This window comes from Oncorhynchus gorbuscha, linkage group LG14 (genome assembly GCF_021184085.1).
Source record: "Oncorhynchus gorbuscha isolate QuinsamMale2020 ecotype Even-year linkage group LG14, OgorEven_v1.0, whole genome shotgun sequence".
Lineage (NCBI taxonomy): Eukaryota > Metazoa > Chordata > Actinopteri > Salmoniformes > Salmonidae > Oncorhynchus > Oncorhynchus gorbuscha.
In genome coordinates this window covers 26,479,085-26,506,499 of record NC_060186.1, presented here as the reverse complement: position 1 = coordinate 26,506,499, position 27,415 = coordinate 26,479,085, and the positions used below count along the sequence as shown (strand labels likewise).

The following is a 27,415-nucleotide window of genomic DNA, read 5'->3' as shown; positions in this document are numbered from 1 at the left end:
GTCTCAACGTTAGTCAGTGTGACCTGTAATTTCGAATGTAATAGTGCAACGGAGCTAGCTAACAAGCAGTGAGCAAATGTAGCTACCAAAAAGGAACACGTCACTTATACCTGCCAGGGACCTTAGCTGTATTTCTTTTCCAGAATTGTTTCTTGTTTCCGTCAGTTGACATTTTCTTTCCCTGGTAGAATATGTCACAAACACAAAAATGCGAGTGTTGTTACCGAAAGTTTTTTTTTAAAGTCTAAAGCGTGTTTATTTACGCCCAGTTCCCTCCTCCAAAACTCAGAACGCCGCCATGTTGGAGCTGGGTTAGTCTGAGCAAGCGCTGTAGGGATTGGTCAGTTTCACAATGCCTAGCCATCGCCCAATCACAAGTACAATCTACTGTATGTGAGTTGAGACGCGGTTGACGTCATCTTCAAATGTGTCAGTTGCTGCATTCATGTACTCGTCGAAACTAGAAACTCTGAATTGTCCGACTGGCTATAGTTATCTACGTGCCGCGTTCAACGAACCAGGAAGACAGAAATGTCCAAGTTTCATTGTTCCGACTAGCTTTGTGAACGCAGTAAACGTCGCTGAGGTCCAATACCGCGTTCAAGTCCTAGTCGGTTGACCCTGTTGACTCATCAGTAGGAAAGATTTGTTTCTCTTTTGGTCCATTCAACAACAGAGCGATACGATCCTTGTTTCAGCAGGATGTTGTATCTATACCTTATGTCATGCCTTATTGGAATGGATTTATTGATAATATCTTTTGGAAAAAAGTTTGGATGTTGCCACAAACATACCTACTTGTTAACAAAATTAAGGAAGTTTCCTTTAAAATTATTCATAAATATTATCCTGCCAACCACTATATGAAGAAGTTTAAGGAAAACATCAACTCAATTGCTCCTTTTGTAATGACCACCCAGAAACAGTTGTGCATCTTTTTTGCCATTGTATGCATGTAAGAAAACTGTGGCAAGACATCAGTAGGTTTATAATTGAACACATTTATGAAGATTTTACACTATTGTGGAGAGATGTACTGTTTGGATTCTTTACATACAATAGAAATAAGCGGAATCATTTTTATGTAATTCATTTCATTATTCTTTTGGCCAAATTTCATATACACAAATGTGAATTTACAAACAGAAAACCACATTTTCGTATCCTACAAAAAGAAATTGAACTGTATTTTAAGACGGTTAAATGCTCTACTAACAAAAAAGCTGTTAGAATTGTAAGTATATGCATGTCCCTTAAGGTCCTTGTGTAATTGTAATGTGATATTGTACCCCCTAGCTCGATTGTCCATTGTTTGTAATGTATGTATGCTTGTGTTCCCTCATGTGCTTTATGTATTAATTTGTTGTTAATAAAATTAAAATTAAATTAAAAATTTAAAAATATTTTAAAAAGTCCTAGTCGGAAATAGGAAACGCAGCACGTGATTAACAACAACAACCATTGAGCAAGTCGGACATTTCCAAGTTTCCTTGTGTAGACTAGTACTTGAACGAGGTATAATATAAACGGTCAGTGTGGATGGCAGATGAGCTGGCAGGTAGGATTTAGTTTCTCCCTGTCTCTGGCCCACACTCCAGTACAGAATGTGGAGGATATCAAATCAATCAAATTGGCTCCTGAGTGGCACAGCGGTCTATGGCACTGCATCTCAGTGCTAGAGGCGTCACTACAGACCCTGGTTTGATTATAGGCTGTATCACAACCGGCCGTGATTGGGAGTCCCATAGGCCGGCGCACAATTTGTCCAGGTTTGGCGGGGTTAAGCTGTCATTGTAAATAAGAATTTGTTCTTAACTGACTTGTCTAGATAAAGGTTAAATAAAAAATAAATCAAACTGTAGACCTTACTGTGAAATGCTTATGTACCATACCTTAACCAACAGTGCAGTTCAAGAAGAGTTAAGAAAATATTTAGCGACTAAACCAAAAAAATATTAAGTAAAGAAATACTATGTACACACCCCTGAAGGGCCCCAGTGTTGAGGATCAGCATGTCAGATGTGTTGTTACCTATCCTTACCACCTGGGGGCGGCCTGTCAGGAAGTGCAGGATCCAGTTGCAGAGGGAGGTGTTTAGTCCCAGGGTCCTTTGCTTAGTGATGAGCTTTGAGGGCACTATGGTGTTAAATGCTGAACTGTACTCAATGAACAGCATTCTCACATAGGTGTTCCTTTTGTCCAGGTGGGACAGTGCAGTGTGGAGTGCGATTGAGATTGCGTCATCTGTGGATCTGTTTGGACGGAGGCGAATTGGAGTGGGTCTAGAATATCCGGGGGGATGCTGTTGATGTTAGCCATGACCAGTCTTTCAAGCACTTCATGGCTACCGACGTGAGTGCTACGGGGCGGTAGTCATTTAGGCAGGACACCTTCGCTTCCTTGGGCACAGGGACTATGGTGGACTGCTTGAAACATGTAGGCATTACAGACTCCGTCAGGGAGATGTTGAAAATGTCAGTGAAGACACTTGCCAATTGGTCCGCAGATGCTTTGAGTAAATGTCCTAGTAATGATTCTGGCCCCGTGGCTTTGTGAATGTTGACCTGTTTAAAGGTGGTCACTGTGGAGACGACATCGTCAATGCACTTATTGATGAAGCCGATGACTAAGGTGGTATACTCCTCAATGCCATTGGATTAATCCCAGAACATATTCCAGTCTGTGTTACCAAAACAGTCCTGTAGCGTAGCATCCGCGTCATCTGACCACTTCCATATTGAGCGAGTCACTGGAACTTCCTGCTTTAGTTTTTTGCTTGTAAACAGGAATCAGGAGGATAGAATTATGGTCAGATTTGCCAAATGGAGGGTGGGGGAGAACTTTGTATGCATCTGTGTGTGTGGAGTAAAGGTGGTCTAGATTTTGGTTGCACATGTGACATGCTGGTAGAAATGAGGTCAAACGGATTAAAGTTTGCCTGCATTAAAATCCGCGGCCACTAGGAGCGCCACTTCAGGATGAGCATTTTATTGTTTGCTAATGACCTTATATAGTTGGTTGTGTGCGGTCTTAGTGCCAGCATCGGTTTGTGGTGGTAAATAGACGGCTATGAATAATATAGATGAGAACTCTCTTGGTAGATATTGTGGTCTACAGTTACCTCAGGTGAGCAATAGTTCACACCAGCTGTTATTGAGAAATAGACATCTTACCAGATGTAGCTTCTCTGTTCTGCCGGTGCATGGAAAATCCCGCCAGCTCTATATTATCTGTGTCGTCGTTCAGCCACTACTCGGTGAAACATAAGATAGTAATGCACCATAACGTTGGATTCCAACCGCCAATAAACCCCACCGAAGAAGAAGATGACAGATGATGATTTCCTGTACATGGTGGCAGGTAGTCTAATGGTTAAGAGCGTTGGGCAAGTAACTGAAAGTTTCCTGGTTTGAACCCCAGAGCCAACTAGAGTGAAAATGTATGATGTGTCCTTGAGCAAGGCACTTAACCCTGATTAAGAGTGTCAGCTAAATGGATAAGATATACAGATAAAATGATCAAAAGCAGCAACAAACAGTTGAGATCAGTACTATGCTGGTTCCAAACATAAGTGGTCAAGGCTAGGGTCCCCTTACCCCAAAAAATAAATAAAAATATCAATATATATCCAAAATTCATTTTGGATTTTAGAAAGACTTCAAATAAGTGCTGTGTTCGTGTAGGGTTACCCTGGTGTAACATTTTGTTAACTGTATGAATCTCTCTCTCAGAAAAGGTAACTTTAATCAATACATTTGCCTGTATTTACCCACCTCCCCCCAAAATTAAATGCAAATTAGCTGCTACTGTGGCTATCATACAGAACTACAAATGCCTGTAGCGAGCGCCACGTCCCTCACCAGGGACATGATGATCTGGATGAGACTTCCGAATCGAGACAAAGGTAAGGATCTAATGTTAGCTACATTTTGTAATTAATAAATGGGCAATTGTGTGAACTGTCTTGGGCAAATTTTCTGTCTAAATGCCTGTTATCTGCAGTAGCTACAGTGCCTAACAAAAGTATTCATTCCCCTTGGGGTTTTTCCTATTTTGTTGCATTACAACCTGTAAATTAAATTGATTTTTATTTGGATTTCATGTAATGGACACAATAGTCCAAATTGGTGAAGTGAAATTAAAAAATTAAAAGTTTCAGAAGATTCTAAAAAATAAAAACCTGGAAAGTGGTGAGTGCATATGTATTCACCCCCTTTGCTATGAATCCCCTAAATAAGATTTGGTGCAACCAATTACCTTCAGAAGTCATATAATTGGTTAAATAAAGTCCACCTGGGTGCAATATAAGTGTCGCATGATCTGTCACATGATCTCATTATATATATACACCTGTTCTGAAAGGCCCTACCACTAAGCAAGGGGCACCACCAAGCAAGTGGCAGCATGACAACCAAGGAGCTCTCCAAACAGGTCAGGGACACAGTTTTGGAGAAGTACAGATCAGGGTTGGGTTACAAAAAATATCAGAAACTTTGAACATCCCACAGAGCACCATTAAATCCAGTCTTAAAAAAATATAAAGAATATGGCACCACAACAAACCTGCCAAGAGAGGGCCACCCACCAAAACGGACCAGGCTAGAAGGGCATTGATCAGAGAGGCAACAAAGAAACCAAAGATAACCCTGAAGGAGCTGCAAAGCTCCACAGGGGAGATTGGAGCATCTGTCCATAGGACCACTTTAAGCCATACACTCCACAGAGCTGGGCTTTACGGAACAGTGGCCAGAAAAAAGCAATTTCTTAAAGACAAAAACAAGCAAACATGTTTGGTGTTCGCCAAAAGGCATGTGGGAGACTCCCCAAACATATGGAAGAAGGTACTCTGGTCAGATGATACTAAAATTGAGCATTTTGGCCATCAAGGAAAATGCTATGTCTGACGCAACCCAACACCTCTCATCACCCCGAAAACACCAACCCCACAGTGAAGCATGATGGTGACAGCATCATGCTGTGGGGATGTTTTTCCATCAGCAGGGACTGGGTAACTGGTCTGAATTGAAGGAATGATGGATGGTGCTAAATACAGGGAAATTCTTGAGGGAAACCTGTTTCAGTCTTCCAGAGATTTGAGACTGGGACGGAGGTTCACCTTCCAGCAGGACAATGACCCTAGGCATACTGCTAAAGCAACACTGAAGTGGTTTAAGGGGAAACATTTAAATGTCTTGGAATTGCCTAGTCAAAGCCCAGACCTCAATCCAATTGAGAATCTGTGGTATGACTTCAAGATTGCTGTACACCAGCGGAACCTATCTAACTTGAAGGAGCTGGATCCGTTTTGCCTTGAAGAACTGACAAAATCCCAGTGGCTAGATGTGCCAAGCTTATAGAGACATACTCCAAGAAACATACAGCTGTAATTGCCGCAAAAGGTGGATCTACAAATATTGACTTTGGGGTGGAGGGGGTGAATAGTTATGCACGCTCAAGTTCTGTTTGTTTTTTTCATAATAAAAAATATTTTGTATCTTCAAAGTGGCAGGCATGTTGTGTAAATCAAATGATACAACCCCCCCCCCCTACAAAAAAAAACAATTTTAATTCCAGGTTGTAATGCAACATAATAGGAAAAATGCCAAGGGAGGTGAATACTTTTGAAGCCACTGGACCTAGCTCATGGTTAGCTAAACTCAGCAAAAAAAAGAAACGTCCTCTCACTGTCAATTCGATTTATATTAAGCAAAATTAATATGTGTAAATATTTGCATGAACACAACAAGATTCAACAACTGAGACATAAACTGAACAATTTCCACATACATGTGACTTACAGAAATGGAATAATGTGTCCCTGAACAAAGGGGGGGTCAAAATCAAAAGTAACAGTGAGTATCTGGTGTGGCCAACAGCTGCATTAAGTACTGCAGTGCATCTCCTCCTCATGGACTGCACCAGATTTGCCAGTTCTTGCTGTGAGATGTTACCCTTCCACCAAGGCATCTGTAAATTCCCGGACATTTCTGGGGGGAATGGCCCTAGCCCTCACCCCCCGATCATACAGGTCCCAGACATGCTCAATGGGACTGAGATCCGGGCTCTTCGCTGGCTATGGCAGAACAGTGACATTTGCAGGAATTCATGCACAGAACGAGCAGTATGGCTGGTGGCATTGTCATGCTGGAGGGTCATGTCAGGATGAGCCTGCAGGAAGGGTACCACATGAGGGAGGAGGATGTTTTCCCTGTAACGCACAGCATTGAGATTGCCTGCAATGTCAACAAGCTCAGTCCGATGATGCTGTGACACACCGCCCCAGACCATGATGGACCCTCCACCTCAAAATGTATCCTACTCCAAAGTACAGGCATCAATGTAAAGCTTAGTCCTTCGACAATAAATGCGAATCCGACCATCACCCCTGGTGTGACAAAACCGTGACTTTTCAGTGAAGAGCACTTTTTGCAAGTCATGTCTGGTCCTGCGACGGTGGGTTTGTGCCCATTGGCGACGTTGTTGCCGGTGATGTCTGGTGAGAACCTGCCTTACAACAGGCTTACAAGCCCTCAGTCCAGCCTGTCTCAGCCTATTATGGACAGGATAGAGGGATTCTGCATTCCTGGTGTAACTCGGGCAGTTGTTGTTGCCATCCTGTGCCTGTCCCGCAGGTGTGATGTTCTGATGTACTGATCCTGTGCTTGTCTTGTTACAAGTGGTCTGCCACTGCGAGGACGATCTGTCCTGTCTCCCTGTAGCACTGTCTTAGGCTTCTCACAGTACGGACATTGCAATTTATTGCCCTGGCCACATATGCAGTCCTCGTGCCTCCTTGCAGCATGCCTAAGGCACGTTCACACTGATGAGCAGGGACCCTGGGCATCTTTCTTTTGGTGTTTTCAGTCAGTAGAAAGGCCTCTTTAGTGTCCTAAGTTTTCATAACTGTGACCTTAATCTGTAAACTGTTAGTGTCTTAACGACCATTCCACAGGTGCATGTTCATTCATTGTTTATGGTTCATTGAACAAGCATTGGAAACAGTATTTAACCCTTTACAATGAAGACCTGTGACGTTATTTGGAGGATTTTTTTACGAATTATCTTTGAAAGAGGGGGTCCTGAAAAAGGGACATTTCTTTTTTTGCTGAGTTTAGTTCGCAATATTAGCCTGGCTAGATGGCCGCTTATTTGTCTAGCCATTTAAATGCATATTCAACTCTCAAGTTGAAGTTGAATTTCTTGACAGATGCCATGGCTGTGCCTGCTAAGAAGGGGAGCAGCAGCGAACCACAAGACTGCAGCCAAGGCAGCACTGGTCCACACCTGACCTGAGTGTTGGGTGAGTAGTATTTATTGGTACTGTATGGGGAAGTCCCCAAATACAGGTGTGCCAAGCTTGTAGCGTCATACCAAAGAAGACCCGAGGCTGTAATCACTGCCAAATGTGCTTCAACAAAGTACATAGTAAAGGGTCTGAAAGCTTATGTAAATGTAATAGACGTATATATTTTAATACATTTGCTCAAATTTCAAATATCATTATGGTAAATTGTGTGTAAATTGATTAGGACATTTTTTAAATCCATTTTAGAATAAGGCTGTAACAAAATGTGGAAAAGTAAAGGGGTCTGAAAACTAACCTCATGCACTGTATCTGCCCCCTTTATTTATCCTATGGTTCTGACTTTGTGTACAGGGAGAATACTGTAAGAACTGTACATTTCAAAAGTGCTGAAGAAAGAGTTATATTGACTACGTCTGTCCTAGCTCGCTCATTAATGTCTTAATTGAAATGACAGATTGCCTCTTATCCGCTCGTTGTTCCCTTATGTCAAAGTTTGTGCATCTCAATAATTGAGATCTGTACGCCATACAGAGCCACAGTCTATTTGAGGGATGGAAATCGTGGCTGATCTCCAAACCAAAACAAGGAGCTACACCTCAACCTCCCTATTTTGCAAGCCACTACCCTAGAGCATATAAGAGTCCTCTGCCCATCAAAAAAAACAAGTACCAAGATGATGATGACCATGCTCAACTACATGCCAGCTACTGCACGCTCTTTTATAAATCACTGCAGAGTGAATAATTTGTTGTTAAACCAAGCTACATAATTAACAGTTTTTTCTGTGAGTTTCTGATCCCCTGAACCTGTATAGTGTGTTGAATCTGAATACATTTCAGAAGACAGGTCACCCATATTGTAGGAAATTAAATGTATAGTAGGTGTTTTCTATGTGAATCAATTTGTGTATGATTTGAACCAGCACAATATATTGAATTAATTTAATTTTAAGATGTTGTTCCTAGTGTATAAAATGTTATGTACAATGTGTTCTGTTGAGAATGATTTTGTGTGTGATCATTTGAACCTTTTTTAATCTGAATGAATTAAAAACAAATAAGTCATCACACACAGTATGTGAGTATTCATTTGATCTTGATTCCCTTTTTTAAATTAATTACAATATACAGTACGTCTCTCTGTCACCACATTTAGCATGAACTCCAAGCAGTTAATACTTATTTACTGCTGTCACCTCAGTACAGAAGGACATGTCTTGCCTTTAGCATGAGTTTAACGCAATACAAAACTTAATTGCTGATCATAGTGTTAAACGCAAAGAGAATGGTTTTCTGAACATTTTGTAATATTGACCTTAGGGACCTGCATATTGGCACATCACATTGATCCATATTTGATATTTACAAGTTGTGCTTGTTTTGATTGAATTAATTTAATTGTATTCTAGTTTTGTAGTTCTATGGTATGTTCACATTGAGGGCTTCATTTTAAATGAGACTAAGATTTCATGACTCAACTTTTAAGAAAAGTCATCAGTGCTAAAGTTGATCGCCCACCTTTAAATGAACCTCCATACAAATGAATTAACTACATATTGCATTTAAGTTATTTACATGAAGGGCATCTGTACTTGAAAGTACTTAAACATCATATCAGGTGTTAAAAAAGGACATCTTACAAGAGTCATTCAAAATGTCACATATACTGTTCTTCCACAAACTGAAATCATCACTGGAGATATACTGTTCTTCCACAAACTGAAATCATCACTGGAGATATACTGTTCTTCCACAAACTGAAATCATCACTGGAGATATACTGTTCTTCCACAAACTGAAATCATCACTGGAGATATACTGTTCTTCCACAAACTGAAATCATCACTGGAGATATACTGTTCTTCCACAAACTGAAATCATCACTGGAGATATACTGTTCTTCCACAAACTGAGATCATCACTGGAGATATACTGTTCTTCCACAAACTGAGATCATCACTGGAGATATACTGTTCTTCCACAAACTGAAATCATCACTGGAGATATACTGTTCTTCCACAAACTGAGATCATCACTGGAGATATACTGTTCTTCCACAAACTGAGATCAGCACTGGAGATATACTGTTCTTCCACAAACTGAAATCAGCACTGGAGATATACTGTTCTTCCACAAACTGAGATCAGCACTGGAGATATACTGTTCTTCCACAAACTGAAATCAGCACTGGAGATATACTGTTCTTCCAGAAACTGAAATCAGCACTGGAGATATACTGTTCTTCCACAAACTGAAATCATCACTGGAGATATACTGTTCTTCCACAAACTGAAATCATCACTGGAGATATACTGTTCTTCCACAAACTGAGATCATCACTGGAGATATACTGTTCTTCCACAAACTGAAGTCATCACTGGAGATATACTGTTCTTCCACAAACTGAAGTCATCACTGGAGATATACTGTTCTTCCACAAACTGAGATCATCACTGGAGATATACTGTTCTTCCACAAACTGAAATCATCACTGGAGATATACTGTTCTTCCACATTCTAAAAATGTAAACGGCAATAAAAAAAAGTAGTTTTTGAAATAACAAAAAAATATCAATTGTTGTTGGAAGATATGGGTATGGTGAATTATTTGTCAACCTTAAAACACCTAATGTGGTACACACAATTAATAATATAAAAATGACTGATTATCTTAAAATTGTAAAATTGTCACATATATGGTTCTTCGTCTGTAGGATTCAATTGTCAGCCATATCAGCTATGTTTTCTTTTAAAAATGCAGTAAATGAGACTGAATTAACTGTTTCGCTGCCAGATAAGGCTCCGCAGATAGCCAGGTGTAGCAGTGGTAAGGTGTCAATCCATGGTGCTGAAAAGAAAGCTCTGCTGTTGAGAAAGCTTTATGTAGGCCCAAACAGTTTGTGGTACCTTTAAAATCTAATTGTATTGGTCACATACACATATTTAGCAGATGCTATTGCGGGTGTAGGGAAATGCTTGTGTTCCTAGCTCCAACAGTACAGTAATATCTAACAATTCACAACGATACACACAAATCTAAAAGTAAAAGAACAGAATTAAGAGATATATACATATTAGATTTAGCAATGTCGGAGTGGCATTGACTAAAATACAGTAGATTATAATACAGTCTATACATAATGAGACGACTGAAGCAGTATGTAAACATTATTCAAACATTATTAAAGCGACTCGTGTTCCATTTTGAAAGTGGCAAGTGATTCCAAGTATATGTATATAGGGAGGCATTTCACCTTTGTCGCTGTTATAATGTAATGAATGAAAAGTAGTGTGGTGTCGTGGCTTTGCTGGCATGCATCTGAAATGTTTTTGGGGGAGTTTGCCCCACCAAGATTTACAAGCTAAAATCCCCACTGAGCAATATAGATTTCCCAAAACAAAAACCTGTTACAAACAGTGGACTAAGTTTTGTAGATTTTACCCTTCACAAAGGTTAAAAAAAGAGTTGTTTAGGGGTGCAAGGGCGAATTTTGTTATTGCACACCAGCACTTCACAGTAGGCGTTTCCTAACGGAAATATGCAAATACATGGTAGAACGCACCCAATAGGATCTCGCTAGCTCTGCCCACCTCCTTGTTCTGCCCACTTTGACTAATTTGCAGTGGTGTAAAGTACTTAATTAAAGACACTTTAAAATACTACTTAAGTTGTTTTTTGGGGGTATCTGTACTTTACTATTTATATTTTTTTGACAAGTTTTACTTAAGGACTTTCCTTTAACAAAAAACACCCAAAAGTACTGGTTACATTTTGAATGCTTAGCCTTAGCAGGACAGGAAAAGGTTCAATTTATGCATTTATCAAGAAAAAAATCCCAGGTCATCACTACTGCCTCTGATCTGGCGGACTCACTAAACACACATGCTTCATTTGTAAATTACGTCTGAGTGTTGGCTATCCATAAATTTAAAAAACAAAAAAACAAGAACATAGTGCTGTCTAGTTCATTTAAGGAAATTGGAATTATTTGTACTTTCACGTTTGACACATAAGTATAACCAAATACGTTTTTTAAAACTTTTACTCAAGTACTATTTTACTTAATGTCTCACTTTTACTTGAGTAATTAAGGTATCTTTACTTTTACTCAAATATGACAATAAGGTACTTTTTCCAACACTACAAATGTGTTCCCAATAAACGACAGGCTCGGGTCTATGTTGGGTTAATTTTAGTTGTAGACATTTTTGGCTATAGTATTTGACATTGGGCGCGTTCGACTGGATCACTTTTGTCAAGTCTTCCAAAGGAGGGTTGCAATTATGGGGATGAAACATTTCTGACTTGTGCCTGCCTACATGTCAACTGCATGGGGGCTTGAGCAATAAGGTGAAAGCAACCGACTCAAGATGAAAGTAAAGTAGTGATATCAGGGGAGGTGTATCTGCCACAGCCAAAAGTCGGACACTGTGGTGGTTTTCCAACAGTAAGTCTCAGATCAATATAGCATTGTCAACATAATATATATACGTTTGTCTGTAAAATGTCAAAATAAACTTTACTATTCACCCATGTCGCATACTCAAACTGGAAACATAACGTGTGTATAATTAATTGGTTCGAGAGAGGTTTCAAATCACTTTTCATTTGTATCCCCTGTAGCGTTGAAATGTTGCTTCCTGTTTCAGTCATGTATTTGCCCACACTCACACGGGCCAAACAAAAACACCCAAATTATTGATAAATAGTGCCTCCCACAATGGAGGTGGTGGCTGCATGGTGCAGTTGGTGAAAAGCAACTATATAAAAAAACTGCATGACCTTAATCACAATTTGTATCATTTACGTAGTCGACATGTAATTGCAAGTCAAACAATTTGTACAACCATAACACAACACACTTTGAACGAAGGTATCCAGCAGTGCTCAATGGCTAGACAAAAAAAATGATCTGCTCGAACGCGCCCACTCTCTCATTTTGCCTGTCAGCAAAACATTGTTGAGCGATTGAGTTAATGCAACGTGTTTACCTCGGCGTGCTGTGAAACACTACACATTGTAACAATGCTCATAAGTGAATTCTTAATTATGGTAAATCAACCAACGTTATTGTCAACGCAACTTTTTTACAAGAACAGGGTTGTAGAAGTGACTCTGAACCGCGTTATGTTGGGATTTTGGAAGGAGATTGAGACGAGGAGAAAACGCTCTGCGAGCTTCAGTTGTATTTCTAAAGATGGTAAGCACATGAAATGCTATTATTATAAGGTCTAGTTTTTAGACAGACTATCCGTTTCATTGACCAGTGCTAATTTGGATAGCCGTAGTAACAGCCAAGTTGTTATTTTTGCTTTTACAAATTCAGTTTAGGAAAAAGTACCCAATTGTCATACTTGAGTTAAAGTAAAGATCCCTTAATACAGGGGTGTCAACCTCATTCACTTGGAGGGTCTAGTGTCTGCAGGTTTTTCTTTTCAATTAAGCCTTAGACAAGCAGTGTGGGGAGTTCCTTATTAATTAGTGACTACAATGAAATAAGCGAAAACCCGCAAACACTTGTCGCTCGATGGAATGAGTTTGACAGCTGTGCCATAATAGAAATAGTAGAGGTCAGTCATTAAAATACTTTTTGAGTAAAAGTAAAAAAGTGTGTGGTTTTAAATAAACTTAAGTATCTAAAGTATATGTAATTGCTCAAATATACCAAAAGTAAAAATAATTTCAAATTCCTTATATTAAGCAAACCAGATGGCACCATTTTCTTTTTATAATTTACTGATAGCCAGCAGTGCACTCCAATACTCAGACATCATTTGCCAATGAAGCATTTCTCTTTAGTGAGTCTGCCAGGTCAGCGGCAGTAGGGATGACCTGGGATGTTCTGTTGATAAGTGCCTGATTTGGGCAATTTTCCTGTCCTGATAAGCATTCAAAATTAATGGAGTACTTTTAGGTGTCAGGGAATATACATGGTGTAAAAAGTACATGATTTTCTTTAGGAATGTAGTGAAGTAAAAGTCAAAGTTGTCAATATAAATAATGAAGTACATATACACCAAAAAAGTTGTACTTTAAAGTAGTGTTACTTAAGTACTTTATGCCACTGTACAAGTTAAATTGTGGGGTATTTACAATAAACAGGAACATGTCTGAAATACTGAACAAAAATTAAACATGTAAAGTGTTGGTTCCATGTTTCATGAGCCAAAATAAAAGATCCCATAAATGTTCCATACGCACACAAGAAGCTTATTTCTCTCAGATTTTGTGCACAAATGTGTTTACATCCCTGTTATAATGAGCATTTCTCATTTGCCATGATAATCCATCCATCTGAGAGGTGTGCCATATCAAGAAGATGATTAAACAGCATGATCATTACAAAGGTGCACCTTGTGCTGGGGACAAAAGGCCACTCAAATGTGCAGTTTTGTCATGCAACACAATGCTAAGTTTTAAGGGAGCTTGCAATCTGCATGCTGACTGCACGAATGTCCACCAGAGATGTTGCCAGATAGTTAAATGTTAATTTCTCTACCATAAGCTGCCTCCAACGTTGTTTTAGAGAATTTGGCAGTACGTCCAACCGGTCTCACAACCGCAGACCACATCAGTCCAGGACCTCCACATCCAGTTTCTTCACCTGCGGGATCGTCTAAGACAGGCCACCCGGAGAGCTGATGAATGTGGGTTTGCACAACCAAATAATTTCTCAGGGAAGCTCATCGGCGTGCTTGTCGTCCTCACCAGGGTCTTGACCTGACTGCAGTTTGGTGTCGTAACTGACTTCATTGGGCAGATTCACACCTTCGATGGTCACTGGAATGCTGGTGAAGTGTCCTCTTCACAGATTATCCCAGTTTCAACTGTACCGGCCATAAACTACAGACAACGAACAAAAACGCATTTTATTGATAGTAATTTGAATGCACAGAGATACTGTGACAAGATCCTGAGGCCCATTGTCTTGCCATTCATCAGCTGCCATCACCTCATGTTTCAGCATGCTAATGCACAGCCCCATGTTGCAAAGATCTGTATACAATTCCCGGAAGCAGAAAATGTCCCAGTTCTTCCATGGCCTGCATACTCACCAGATGTCCCACGTCGAGTATGTTTAGTATGCTCTGGATTGATGTGTACGACAGCGTGTTCCAGTTCCCGCCAATATCCAGCAGCTTTGTACAGCCATTGAAGAGGAGTGGGATAACATTCCACAGGCCACAATCAACAGCCTGATCAACTCTATGCGAAGGAGATGTCGCGCTCCATGAGGCAAATGGTCACACCAGATACTGACTTGTTTTCTGATCCACGTCCCTAACTTTTTTAAAGGTATCTGTGAACAACAGATGCATATCTATATTCCCAGTCATGTGAAATGCATAGATTAGGTCCTACTGTATTCATTTCAATTGACTGATATGCTTATATGAACTTTAACCTAGTAACATTTTTTAAATTGTAAAAAACATTTTTCAGTGTATTTACTCTATGATATCCATGGTTTTACACCAACCTGTGGCAGTGAATGAAAAAGTATGACTTTAAAGAATATATATTGAATAGTTACCTTCACCATATATGGCCTTTTATCAAAACCATGCAGGGGGTATCTGAAGTGTTTGTTAGTATGTCAGTAGCAAGGGTCTGGCTGCATTCAACAACATGTAAAACTTCTTCCTACGAAATGCAACTGCAACAGTTGAAGTCGGAGGTTTACATACAACTTAGCCAAATACATTTAAACTCAGTTTTTCACAGTTCCTGACATTTAATCCTCGTATAAATTCCCTGTTTTACGTCCGTTAGGATCACCACTTTATTTCAATAATGTGAAATGTCAGATTAATAGTAGAGTGATTTATTTTAGCTTTTATTTCTTCCATCACATTTCTATTGGGTCAGACGTTTACATACACTCGATTAGTATTTGGCAGTATTGCCTTTAAATTGTTTTACTTGCGTAAAATGTTCCGGGTAGCCTTCCACAATCTTCCCACAATAAGTTGGGTGAATTTTGGCCCATTCCTCCTGACATAGCTGGTGTAACTGAGTCAGGTGTGTAGGCCTCCTTGCTCGTACACGCTTTTTCAGTTCTGCCCACAAATGTTCTATGGGTTTGAGGTCAGGGCTTTGTGATGGCCACTCCAATACCTTGACTTTGATGTCCTTAAGCAATTTTGCCACAACTTTTGAAGTACGCTTGGGTTCATTGTCCATTTGGAAGACCCAGTAGCGACCAAGCTTCGTGACTGATGTCTTGAGATGTTGCTTCAATATATCCACATTTTCATTCCTATTTTGTGAAGTGCACCAGTCCCTCCTGCAGCAAAGCACCCCCACAACATGATGCTGCCAGCCCCGTGCTTCAAGGTTGGGATGGTGTTCTTCGGCTTGCAAGCCTCCCCCTTTCTCCTCCAAACATAACAATGGTCATTATGACATTTAATCCTAGTAAAAATGCCCTCTATTTATGAAATGTCATATCTAAAGAAAAACTTAAAGCACTAATATCTAACATGTAAATAGGTGTTATTCAATCTGCCAATGTTTTCTGCCTCCCTGGCTTTGTTTATTCAAGTGAATGAGGTCCTTACCATTGTCATGACGTTGGCCTCTTTGGGTATAGCAAGCCCATCCACCTCTCTCTGCCTCCCCCTTTCCTCCTTCAACTAGGTTGCTGTGGTCAGAGAGACGTCATAAATTCCTGAGAACCTCCTCATGGACACACAGTATAGAGAGAGTAGATTTTCATGGAGAACAAAGGAAATCATTCCACCTCACAGAACTTGAGGTACGAACAAATTTCATGTTCCGGAGAAAGTATAAAAGATCGGTGAAGAATCCAGCTATGAACTGGTCCGTTTGTCACAACTTGGGGCAGCTCATGGGAGAGGGTGTGGCTACATTACCATAACGCTGTTTATATAATAGTCTCAGATATGAGGTTTACATCTAATTGTTGTATAAGATGAATGAGTGAGTATGATACTGTTTGTATAATTGTGTAATATGGTTTTGGACTGTTTAATGAAGAAAATACAATTCCCTTTTGATTTGAACTAAATCAGAGGACCGCCCCCGATCCCAGTTAGGGTCAGGTCTCCTGGGACAGCCCCTTTTCTGCCATTCCGAATAAAACCCAACTTTGAGGAATGATCAGCAGACCAAGCTTACCTCAATTACGAAATGGCTAAAGGTTGCAGACCATGGTTTTCTCCATTAGGAGGACAAAGGTTGTAGACCATTGCTGAATCTTTTAACCATACCACGTGGTTAAACTCTTAGACTATGGATACCGACAGAATAAGAACAAGTCTTTGATATTAATTACTAGTCTGCAGCTAGGAATTCGGGAATATTGAACGCGAAGAATGACAACCGCTGAAACAACCATTCTATAACGAATGTCACTCTGAACAATCCTCTCTAATCACAACCCGAGAGAGGGAGAGAGACGCACAATTCTACAAAAGAAATGAACTTTTCACCAGCGATCAAGACGACACACTGAGCATAAATATATATATATGTTGATTGCAATTGTTCCTGAATGAGTGAGCGTTCATGTGCAAAAGATTAGCATTTCAATTGTTATAATTATCATTCTGTAGTGACTTCTTAGTCGACCCCCACCTCCCCTTTTGTCTAACAAGCCGCCATGCCGGTTTAGTGGGCACATTCTCCTATCATTTCATGTAACCACATTTACCTTGTTTGTTTATGCATTTCTGTGAATTACTTAGTTAGTAATAAATAAATGATTTAAGACAATTGATGTATGGATGACTCATAGTGAAGACTGGGTTCGTGGAGATAACCAACAATTTACGACATTTGGAATGAGACTAACATGAGGTCAAGTAAATAATTAATTAATTTGAAGACTAATTAATCAGATAAAATATCTGAAAAGTTATTTTAGGAAATGATAACTTTAATCTGAATATTTTTCCTTGGTGCCCCGACCTCCTAGTTAATTAGTTAAGTGATTAATCAGTTGATCACATAATAACTAATTACAGGGAGTCTTTGATAAGAACTATCAGTCTTCAGTTTATGATAGTAAAGACACGACACCATCCTATTACACCAGTAAATACAGTGATTATCATCACTTAACATTGTGCACTGCCATTGGCCTTTCTCTAAGTGGAACCAAATGGCCTTTAATAACCCTCGAAAGCTCTCAGGTCAATGTTCACCCATGGCAGCAATATCAAACGTACACACACACACACCCTCGACGAGCACACTAACAACAAGGGTCACTGTCCTTATCTGTAAACTAAAAAAGGGGCGGGGGAGTCAGGGTGATAACCTGGATAATAACTCATTAGGGCATTTCCTTCGAAAAGGACCCATGAGCACCAACATGTGAGCACCAATAGGAGCTTATAAAATTGTGTGTCATATGAATGCTAAGAGTCTGTATTTTTACTGTATTTGCTGGTTTTAGGTATAAAACTTTCAAATAGCTCTTTGTTGACTGTTGCTGGGTGCTATGGTCCTCCATTAACACCGGCCTGTACACTACCTGCCCTAAGCTCTCTCCTGGCCCCTTACACCGAGTCTGAATTAGTCCTGCTAGGTGACCTAAAGTGGGACATGCTTAAACTACCTGACCAAGTCCTAAAGCAATGGGACTCCCTAAATCTTTCTCAGATTATTACCAACACCACAAGGTATTACTCCCAAACACCCAGATAAGGCTACTCTCCTCTGTTATCCTCACAAATAATCCTGATCGGTATCAGTCTGGTGTTTCCTGTAATGACCTTAGTGATCACAGTTTTACAGCCTGTGTTTGTAATGGCTGCTCAGTGATATGACCTGTCCTGATTTGTCATAGACACTTGCTAAAAAACTTCAATGAGCAAGGCTTCCTTAATGAACTGGCCTCTGTAAAATAGTATAGAATCAGCTTGATCCCCTCTGTCGAAGACGCTTGGACCTTCTTTTTGATATTTTCAGTGGTATTGTTAACAATCACGCCCCCATAAAGAAAATTATAATTAAAAACAGGTTCAGCCCCTGGTTCGACAGTGATCTTGCAGAGTTACTCCACCTCAAGAATTGCATTTGGCTAAAGGCTCGGCACACGTATACTCAGGCTGACTGGCTTTCGTTGAGGCAAATTAGAAATAAGTTCACTCGGGCTGTCCGGAAGGCCAAAGTTAGTTACTTTAAGGAGCAGTTCTCTGTGGGCCGAACCCCAAGAAGTTCTGGAAAACGGGTAAAGACCTGGAGAATAAACCCTTCTCCTCACAGCTGACCATGTCCCTTAAAGTTGATGTGGTTGTTACTGGCAAGATACACATGGCTGAGTTCATTAATCACCACTTCATTAAGTCAGGATCCCTATTTGATTTAGCCATGCCTCCTTGGCTGTCCAACATTTTCTCATCTCCCACCCCTTCTAATGCGACTATCCCTGATGCTTCTCCCTCTTTTTCCCCTCTCCTCTACAAAGTCTCTCCCTGCAGGCAGTCACTAAGTCCGAGGTGCGAAAGGAGCTCCTTAAACTTGACCCATCTTTAAGTTCGCTGCCCCTATCATTGCCAAGCCTCTATCTCTGACCTTTTTAACCCGTCTCTCCTTTCTGTGGAGGTTCCCATCGCTTGAAAGTCAGCCACGGTTCGTCCTTTATTTAAAGGGGGAGATCAAGCTGATCCTAACTGTTATGGGCCTATTTCTATTTTGGCCTGTTTATCAAAAGTGTTGGAAAACTTGTCAATAATCAACTGACTGGCTTTCTTAATGTCTATAGTATTCTCTCGGGTTTGCAATCTGGTTTCTGCTCAGGTTATGGATGTGTCACTGCAACCTTAAAGGTCATCAATGATGTCACCACTGTCCTTGATTCTAAGCAATATTGTGCTGCTATTATTTGTATTGACTTTGCCAAAGCTTTTGATAGGGTAGACCATTCCGTTCTTGTGGGTCAGCTAAGGAGTATTGGTGTCTCTGAGGGGTCTTTGGGCTGGTCTGCTAAATACCTCTCTCAAAGAGTGCAGTGTATAAAGTCATAAAATCTGCTGTCTCAGCCACTGCCTATATCCAAGGGAGGTACTCCAAGGCTTCAATCCTAGGCCTCACGCTCCTATCAATTTACCTCAACAACATCGCTCAGGCAGTAGGAAGCTCTCATCCATTTATATGCAGATGATACAGTCTTATACTCAGCTGGCCCATCCCCAGATGTTGTGTTAAATGTTCTACAACAAAGCTTTCTTAGTGTCCAACAAGCTTTCTCTACCCTTGACCTTGTTCTGAACACCTCCAAAACAAAGCTCATGTTGTTTGGTAAGAAGAATGCCTCTCTTCCCACAGGTGTGATTACTACCTCTGAGGGTGTAGTGCTTGAGGTAGTCACCTCATACAAGTACTCGGGTGTATGGCTAAACGGTACACTGTCCTCTCAGCACATATCAAAGCTGCAGGCTAGGCTAGGCTTTGTTTCCTCTATCATAATCGCTCCTCTTTCACCCCAGCTGCCAAACTAACCCTAATTCAATGACCTTCCTACCCATGCTAGATTACGGAGACATAATTTATAGATCGCAGGTGAGGGGGCTCTTGAGCGGCTTGATGTTCTTTACCATTCGGCCATCACCAATGTTCCTTATAGGACACATCACTGCACTCTATCCTCTTCTGTAAACTGGTCATCTCTGTATACCCGCCGCAAGACCCACTGGTTGATGCTTATTTATAAAACCCTCTTAGGCTTCAGTCCCCCCCCTATCTGAGATATCTACACGCATCTCTGGGTCACTCGTCTTTTCAGTTCACTGCAGCTAGCGACTGGAACGAGCTGCAAAAAACACTCAAACTGGACAGTTTTATCTCAGTCTCTTCATTCAAAGACTCAATCATGGACACTCTTAATGACAGTTGTGGATGCTTTGCGTGATGTATTGTTGTCTCTACCTTCTTGCACTTTGTGTTGTTGTCTGTGCCCAGGATAATTTTTGTACCATGTTGTGTTGCTTCCATGTTGTGTTGCTGCCTTGCTATTATGTTGTTTTAGGTCTCTCTTCATGTAGTGTTCTCTCTTGTCGTGATGTGTGTTTTGTCCATTTTAGTTTATATATATATATATATATATATGAGACAGGTGCATGATAATGCTCCATTCTAAATTAAAACTAATTTCACACACACATTATTTAGTATATGTAAAGACAATATTAAATTAAGAATAGTCTGATGGGTGCATGATAATGCTCCATTCTAAGATCATAAAACTAATTTCAGCACAAGCACATTATTTTTTAATAAGTAAAGACAATATTAAATTAAGAATAGTCTGATGGGTGGTAATATTAGCCTATCACTTGAGATCATACAGTAAGGCAAGAAATAGCACAAGCCCATAGGCCTATATGTTTTAATAAGGTTAGTATCACACCTCATGTAGCCTAGCCCATAGGCCTATATGTTTTAATAAGGTTAGTATCACACCTCATGGAGCCTAGCCCATAGGCCTATATGTTTTAATAGGGTTTGTATCACACCTCATGTAGCCTAGCCCATAGGCCTATATGTTTTAATAAGGTTAGTATCACACCTCATGGAGCCTAGTCCATAGGCCTATATGTTTTGAGAGGGTTTGTATCACACCTCACCTAAAAATTCACCTCTATAATAAACCATTACATGCGTAACTGCATTTGTGGTCACTTTTGAGAACAGTGTTTTCCCGCTAATTTATTTCATTTTGAAGCATTTGCCCTTTAACCTGTGTTTATTGTTGCACTTAAACCATTTGACAAACTATTTCTTCACATTTTATCAACATTTTAAGCGAAATTATCTGTTCCATCAGCGTTATTGCTTTTAATCATTTTATTTATTTATTTATTGTTTTTGGCGGTGGGGGGGGGAATCTATCATATCCCACAACTGTCCCAGAGTATGCTAGGAATAATTTATTTCTTGCACAGAAGGACATGTTGACCAATATAATAGGTAAACTTTTTTGCTATGGGGGATAGTAGATTGACCCCTATATCCAGGCTCTAGTGCTTTTGCTGTTCACCCCGCTTCCGCTCTCTCCACTGGCTTACTCATCTTGTTGGCTGACAAGAAAGTACCTCCAGGCTCTGATCAGGCTAAATGTGGATCCAGTTTTTCCCTATGTCATCTTCAATAACAAACTCCCTCACGCACAGCGGAGTTCACCACCTTCCGGAGACACCTGAAACCCCACCTCTTTAAGAATAAGAGGAATATACTTAGATGCACTATTGTAAAGTGGTTGTTCCACTGGATGTCATAAGGTGAATGTGTCTGTCTTCAAATGACTTAAATGTAAATGTAAATGTAAATATAATAGGTAAACCTACTTCTAGGCTACCTGAGATGCTTGTTGGCTGACAAGAAAGGACCCAGTTTTTATGTCATTTTTATTTCATCTTCAATATGCACCTTGGAATGCGATAAGAGGAATATGTGCATTGGCTAATAAGAATTGAATTGCTGTTTCTTTGTTAACTGTTCAACACAGAATATGGGCATTTGCACACTTCCTTAGAAATCGTTAGGAGAAAATATAATTTAATTTAGCTATGTTCAGTTGTATTCTTTATACTTTAAAGAATGGTTTTCCAAAACCTTTTTATAGTCCCGTACCCCTTAAAACATTCAACCTCCAGCTGCGTACCCCCTCTAGCACCAGGGTTAGCGCACTCTCAAATGTTGTTTTTTGCCATCATTGTAATCTTGCCACACACGTATAGTGCATACGATACATTTATTAAATATAAGAATCAGTGTTGAGTTTTTGTCACAACCCGGCTTGTGGGAAGGGACAAAGAGCTCTTATAGGACCAGGGCACAAATAATAATATAATCAATCATTTTGTTCTTTATCTAGCCATCTTACATAGGTATGTGGTTGCCAAAGGCATCAGTGTCTTAACAGAGCAATTTGCCAAGGCAGGATAATCTGAGAGCGGCCCTATCCAGAAATCTGGCAGTGGCTTCTGATTTGGTGCATTTTCGATGAGTCTCGTTCAGATATCGGTAAGTGGACTGCAGGCAGGGCATGAAAGGGATAATGATTCCAGTTGGTTGTGTCGTCCGTTTTGGGAAAGTACCTGTGTAATTGCGCACCCAACTCACTCAGGTGCTTCGCTATATCACATTTGACATTGTCCGTTAAGCTTGTTTAAGCTCTCAATTTAAAAAATTGTCAATAGTTTGCCCCTTGATAACCAGCACACTTCTGTATGTTGTAAAAGCTTTACATGGTCGCTGCCCATATCATTGCATAGTGCAGAAAATGCACGAGAGTTCAGGGGCCTTGCTTTAACAAAGTTAACCATTTTCACTGTTGTGTCCAACACATGTTTCAAGCTGTCAGGCGTTCCCTTGGCAGCAAGAGCCTCTCGGTGGAGGTTGCAGTGAACCCAAGTAGCTTCAGGAGCAACTGCTTGCACACGTGTTAGCACTCCACTATGTCTCCCTGTCATGGCTTTTGCACCATCAGTACAGATACCAACACATCTTGACAACCAAAGTCCATTTAATGTCACAAAGCTGTCCAGTACTTTCAAAATATCCTTTCCTGTTGTCCTGGTTTCCAGTGGTTTGCAGAAGAGGATGTCTTCCTTAATTGACCCCCCATAAACGTATCAGACATATACCAGCAGCTGTGCCAGGCCTGCCACCTCTGTTAACTCATCCATCCTCATTTTAAACATCTCCTGCCATGTCACTGATGCGTCGTGAAAGTGTTTTATGAAGTCATTGTCTCTATAGTTTTTTGGGGCCTTTTCCCCCAGCATTGGTCCGAGCCATATCCGCTGTAGCAGGAAGAATTAAGTCCTCCACAATAGTATGGGGCTTGCTTGTACTAGCCACTCGGTAGCTCACCATTTAAGACGCTTCTAGCCCCTTCTTATTAATGGTATCTGTTGCTTTTATACATGTTTTACTACTCGAAAGTCATATTAATTTTCGCTCAAACTCCCGTGTCTTATTTTTCAAGTTGGCATGCTTCTAAATGTCTGAACAAGAGTGAAGGTTTCATCGAGTTGTGAGATAGTACTTTTGCACATATAACACACTGTGGCTGAGGAAAGGCACTACTCCCAATATAAGTGAACCCCAAATCAATGTAGTTCTCATCATATTTGCACCTCTTCGATGGTCCAACGTCCCTGTCTGTTCGGCGCTTTCCCGGGTGAGGGGGCAGTAGCTGTTCGGCTGCATCAGATTCACAACTGTCAGTGTCCATGCTAGCTGGGCTAACAACAAATGTAGAATTACTGATGCTAGCATTGGATGTGATCTTGGAAGCAGAACAACTTGTCATTGACAAGTGCAGGTAAAGTACTACCAGTAGAGCTGGTATGTGTCTCTAAGGACGCGGACCTTACTTTTTGTAACAATTCATCCATTTTCGAGCAAACGGAATGAGCAGCAGCTACTTTTGGCTACATACGGACCATTAGTGGAATTCCAGCTTAGAGAGTAATGGTTAATGTGATTGGATGTTAATTATTTGACTAGGCTACCTGTATTTGACATTGTGTTGTTAATTCCCTGAACACTAGATGGTAACATTTTATTTGGGGCAGTGAAACGAGTCTACTCCAGCGAGGAAAAAAACATCACCCAAATGTATAGCACCGTTGGCAAATCTAAAAGGACTATTTGAAAATGTGGCGTATCCCCTGCGACATTACGCATACCCCTGGGGCTAGGTGACCCAGTTTGGGAATATCCGGCTATATTAAATTAATTTGATCAACTTTTTAAAAATGTGATGTTCCAAAGGTTTGCATCAGTGGCTTGAAGGCTATGCGTGGAATGGAAGCCAAGAGATGAATTCATCTTAATGTTCATTAACGGTCAATTACCGTGAGACCGGCAGTTATTTGCGTAATTTCATGACCACCACAACCATAATTTACATGACATTTTATTCATTTAGCAGACACTCTTCTCCAGAGCGACTTACAGTCAGTGCATTCATCTTAAAATAGCTAGGTGAGACAACAACACATCCCAATTGTATTGTGCATTTCCCCTCAACAAGGTGTTTATCAGCAAAGTCCATGCAAGTGGGAAAAGAGAAGTGCATTTTTTTGGGAGGGGTGGCTGGGGGCACCGTGAAGGTTGTTTTAAGATTCTTTATTTAACTAGGCAGGTCAGTTAAGAACAAGTTCTTAGTTTCAATGACGGCCTAGGAACAGTGGGTTAACTGCCTTTGAAGACTCTTCAAAGATGTAGGCTTTCAGGCTTTAAGTTTCAGGCTTTAAGTTTTCAAAAGATGCGCTGTCCTGACTTTAGGAGGAAGCTTGCCTTATTCCACTATTGGGGTGCCAGGACAGAGGGCCAAGGGACCAAAGGTGGAGTTCTCAAATTGGAATGTCGGGTTTGTGCATAGCCTGAAGGTAAGCAGGTGCAGTTCCCGTTGCTGCTCTGTAGGCAAGCACCAGGGTCTTGAAGATGATTCATGGTTTGACTGGGAGTGTGTGGAGGAGCGAGGTGACATGGGGGAACTTGAGGAATGTTATCATTTAGAAATTGTACTATTCCGTTATCAGGCCAAGTAGCAATGGGTTTGAGGTTTAAAAACCGCTGAGTAAGTACTTTATAAAAATCCCATGCTTTGCTTTACGCAGCTCACCTGCTAATTCCCCATTTTGGGGCGTTTGTATTAGCCAGACATTATGAGATCATATGCACACTTCTTCCCTTGGTTATATCTGACTGTACACATTAGGACCGAGTTCTTTTTCCTGACCATATGACCTGACTATAAAAACTCTTGGGTCACAGTTAGGTCATGTTGTCAATACAATCTCGAAGCACTGTGCATTCTACACCCAGTAGTTGTTAGATACCTTTTCTTGGTTATAGCTGTGCCAGACCAGTGAACAGTGTGTGGCAAAAGCGCCTGTGTTTTTCTAACCTGCGTCACACTGCCAGGTCAGGTCACATACTGTCCAGCAACAGTAATTGGTTTGTGTTTTCAGCGTGGTAGGGGAGTCCGCTGTGCAAGCCAGTGATTCAAGGCAGTGCTTAGTTAGCCACCGGCTTAAGAGGCTTTACGCAAATTGGGTCTGCTCTATAATCATCAGCTCCTTATACTGGTGTTTCTTGAAGAGGAAGACCCAGTCACAGATGACTGAGGCCCAGCAATGTACACATGACACTGTAGTTCACTTGTTCTCACGTTGACAGTCTCTTGCTGACCAGTTTTTTTTTTCTCCACGATTTGTTTGTTCTTAGGCGTTATGCTCTGAAATAAAGGCAGAGCATCTTTGGAATGTCAGTCGTTGTGCCAGTGAACTTCCACTTATCCTGTGTTTCATCAATGTATTTCATATTTTTATTGGAGTGTTTGGTTTATTCCATCATGTCATACGCCCATAGCGTCACAGTGATAAAACCGATTTAAGCCCTTATGATTATGACTGGTGTAAACCTGGAGTCGCCCGTCCCCCATCGCTCTGCTATCACTAATCAGACAGAGTCCACATGTGACTAAAGAATAACCCCTCCTGTGGATATACTGTTGCTAATATACTGGGGAAAGTACAAGGAATACTGCCCTTGTCATTGTTTAGCATTTCCAGTCCTGGAATGTTTCCAAAGCTCCATTATGTTGACAATAATATGTGATAATATGACTAAATATAGAACCAATGGTTATGCTTGACCGAGTGGGTGTAAGTTGGCTGACTGTCCATGTCACAACACTAAAAGCTACAACACACACACATGCCTATTGGGCAGGGCTCATCAACTAGAATCTTGAGAGGATGGTCAGGGGGCCGGAACATATTTCCAAATAATTTGAAACTGCAAATTGAATCCCAAACAGATATAACATTTGACTAAAACAATTATTTCAAACCTTGCTTACATTTCTACAGTATATGATCACATATATCACTCTGTTATGCATGGGATTTCTTTGAATAAATTAAACACTGGGGGATTTTTTTTTGTGTGTGTGTGGGGGGGGGTCAGAACTTGGGGGGCCAAATAAAATCACATGCGAGCCAAATTCGGCCCGAGGGCCACCAGTTGGGGTACCCTGCTGCAGTGTGTATGAGCAGCAGCTCATATTATGAGTGATAATTCTTCAAGTGTTGTTCTTGCTGCCCTCTCATTTTCATTATCAAAAAGTGGCTTTCATCATGACGCAGGTTAGGCTGTAGACCTAGATGTTCATGACAGTACCAGTCAAAAGTTTGGACACCCACTCATTCAAGGGTTCTTTATTCTTTATTTTTACTTTGTTTTAACACAGTGTAGAATAATATTGAAGACATCAAAACTATGAAATATCACAAATCAAAATATATTTTATTTTAGATTCTTCAAAGTAGCCACCTTTTGCCTTGATGACATCTTTGCACACTCTTGGCATTCTCTCAACCAGCTTCACCTGGAATGCTTTTCCAACAGTCTTGAAGGAGTTCCCACATATGCTGAGCACTTGTTGGCTGCTTTTTCTTCACTCTGTGGTCAAACTCATCCCTAACCATCTCAATTGGGTTGAGGTGGGGTGATTGTAGAGGCCAGGTCATCTGATGCAGCACTCTATCACTCTCCTTCTTGGTCAAACAGCCCTTACACAGCCTGGAGGTATATTGTGTCCTTGTCCTGTTAAAAAACAAATGATAGTCCCACTAAGCGCAAACCAGATGGGATGGCGTATCGCTGCAGAATGCTGTGGTAGCCATGCTGGTTAAGTGTGCCTTGAATTCTAAATAAATCACTGAGTGTCACCAGCAAAGCACCATCACACCACCACCTCCATGCTTCACGTTGGGAACCACACATGCAGAAATCATCCGCTCACCTGCTCTGCGTCTCACAAAGACACAGCGGTTGGAACTAAAAATCTCAAATTTAGACTCATCAGACCAAAGGACAGATTTTCACCGGTCGAACGTCCATTGCTCGTGTTTCTTGGCCCAAGTAACTCGCTTCTTCTTGTTGTTGTCTTTGAGTAGTGGTTTCTTTGCAGAAATTTGACCATGGAGGCCTGATTCACACGGTCTCCTTTGAACAGTTGATGTTGAGATGTCTGTTACTTGAACTCTGTGAAGCATTTATTTGGGCTGCAATTTCTGAGGCTGGTAACTCTAATGAACTTATCCTCTGCAGCAGAGG

General features: G+C 40.7%; 2 protein-coding genes and 1 long non-coding RNA gene across 4 annotated transcripts in view; 2 read left to right on the top strand and 1 right to left on the bottom strand.

Annotated features, from left to right (window-relative positions):
- Positions 1 to 312, bottom strand: part of tbc1d22a (TBC1 domain family, member 22a) — a 63,892-nt gene extending 63,580 nt beyond the window's left edge. For both annotated transcript variants that reach the window (XM_046297668.1, XM_046297669.1), the window contains exon 1: positions 111 to 312. In XM_046297668.1, coding sequence (XP_046153624.1) covers positions 111 to 172 — 62 coding nt within the window. In that variant the 5' untranslated portion in view covers positions 173 to 312. The remainder of the gene's footprint in view (positions 1 to 110) is intronic.
- Positions 313 to 2,851: 2,539 nt separating this feature from the next.
- LOC123995901 lies at positions 2,852 to 8,375 on the top strand. Its single transcript, XR_006831904.1, has 3 exons — positions 2,852 to 3,904; positions 7,208 to 7,300; positions 7,838 to 8,375. It is a non-coding gene; the product is annotated as an uncharacterized LOC123995901 (long non-coding RNA).
- A 3,721-nt stretch (positions 8,376 to 12,096) lies between these two features.
- The window catches only part of cerk (ceramide kinase), a 34,713-nt gene continuing 19,394 nt past the window's right edge, over positions 12,097 to 27,415 (top strand). The window contains exon 1 of the mRNA XM_046297667.1: positions 12,097 to 12,506. Within this exon, the coding sequence (XP_046153623.1) occupies positions 12,332 to 12,506 (175 nt within the window). The 5' untranslated portion in view covers positions 12,097 to 12,331. The remainder of the gene's footprint in view (positions 12,507 to 27,415) is intronic.